The 1,397-nt window shown below is 47.8% G+C and overlaps 1 protein-coding gene across 1 annotated transcript; it reads left to right on the top strand.

The window, feature by feature from the left end:
* The first annotated feature begins 362 nt into the window (after positions 1-362).
* On the top strand, positions 363-1,397 carry LOC144616304 (olfactory receptor 12D1-like). Its single transcript, XM_078446479.2, has one exon. The coding sequence runs from the start codon at positions 363-365 to the stop codon at positions 1,314-1,316; it is 954 nt and encodes a 317-aa protein (XP_078302605.2). The 3' UTR covers positions 1,317-1,397.

The raw sequence follows: 1,397 nt of genomic DNA, 5'->3' as shown, positions 1-1,397 counted from the left end.
TTACAAGGTCTGGAGGTAGCAGTCTGGATGCCCATTAAAGTTTTATCAGAAGGTAGATGTGCACAGCCAGAGAAGATGGTAGGTTGGCTACGTGCTCTGAGTCTCTGGGAGAAAGAGACATATTAATGACAATCAAATAAGGGGAAAAAATGGTGGACCAATGGCCCATAACCAACAGTTCACCATAATATCTAATAGTCTAATGAGGCAAATCCTATAAAAGGTCTGATGTGGGAACTGTGTAAAACAACAATGCTCTCCCTCAAAGTACCATTGTGTAGACGGGAAAATCCTCCACTACAAAGTCTCTGATTCTCAACAGGGGTACGCTCCAGAGAGTAATTCATCCTTTCTCTTAAGCGATGCTGAATCAAACCTCAGTCACTGCATTTCTCCTCCTGGGAGTCACAGACATCCAAGCACTGCAGCCTTATCTCTTCGTGGTTTTCCTTGCAATTTACGTGGTCAGTGTGGTTGGCAATGGAGCAGTCGTCCTGGTTGTCGTCTCTGATCCAAGACTCCATTTACCCATGTATTTCTTCCTGGGAAATCTGTCGTGTCTAGATATCTGCTACTCCACGGTGACACTGCCAAAGATGCTGGAGAACTTCTTCTCTACACACAAGGCAATTTCCTTCTTGGGATGCATAACCCAGCTTCACTTCTTCCACTTCCTGGGCAGCACGGAGGCCATGCTGTTGGCCGTGATGGCCTTTGACCGCTTTGTGGCCATCTGCAGGCCACTGCATTACTCTGTCATCATGAATTACCAGCTCTGTACCCAGATGGCTGTCACAGTCTGGACCATTGGTTTTTTCCATGCCCTGTTGCACTCCATGATGACCTCTCGCTTGAACTTCTGTGGTTCTCATCAGATCCATCACTTCTTCTGTGATGTCAAGCCTTTGCTGGAGTTGGCCTGCGGGAACACGGAGCTCAACCAGTGGCTTCTCAACACGGTTACCGGGACCATTGCCATGGGCCCCTTCTTCCTAACACTTCTCTCCTACTTCTCCATAATCATCTCTCTTTTCTCCAAGACCCACTCCTGTAGTGCGCTCCGCAAAGCACTGTCCACGTGTGCCTCTCACTTCATGGTGGTCATTCTTCTCTATGCTCCTGTTATCTTCACTTACATATCTCCTACCTCAGGCAGCTCCATGGACCAGGACCAGGTCGCTGCCATCATGTACACTGTGGTCACTCCTATGCTGAACCCACTGATCTATACACTGAGGAACAAGGACGTGAAGGCTGCCTTGAGTAGTGTCTTCAGTAGGAGGGGCGACCTGAACACATCTAGAGCACACTTCTAAGACAGGAAGCAATAGGCGATGATAAAGTTGGTGTGTGAGGTTAGACTGCTTCTCAGATCATGTACAATATGTATAACAGGT

Source organism: Panthera onca, chromosome B2 (assembly GCF_046562875.1).
Source record: "Panthera onca isolate mPanOnc1 chromosome B2, mPanOnc1 haplotype 2, whole genome shotgun sequence".
Classification (NCBI taxonomy): Eukaryota; Metazoa; Chordata; class Mammalia; order Carnivora; family Felidae; genus Panthera; species Panthera onca.
Note: the sequence above shows the minus strand (reverse complement) of the source record. Positions and strands in the feature narration are given on the sequence as shown.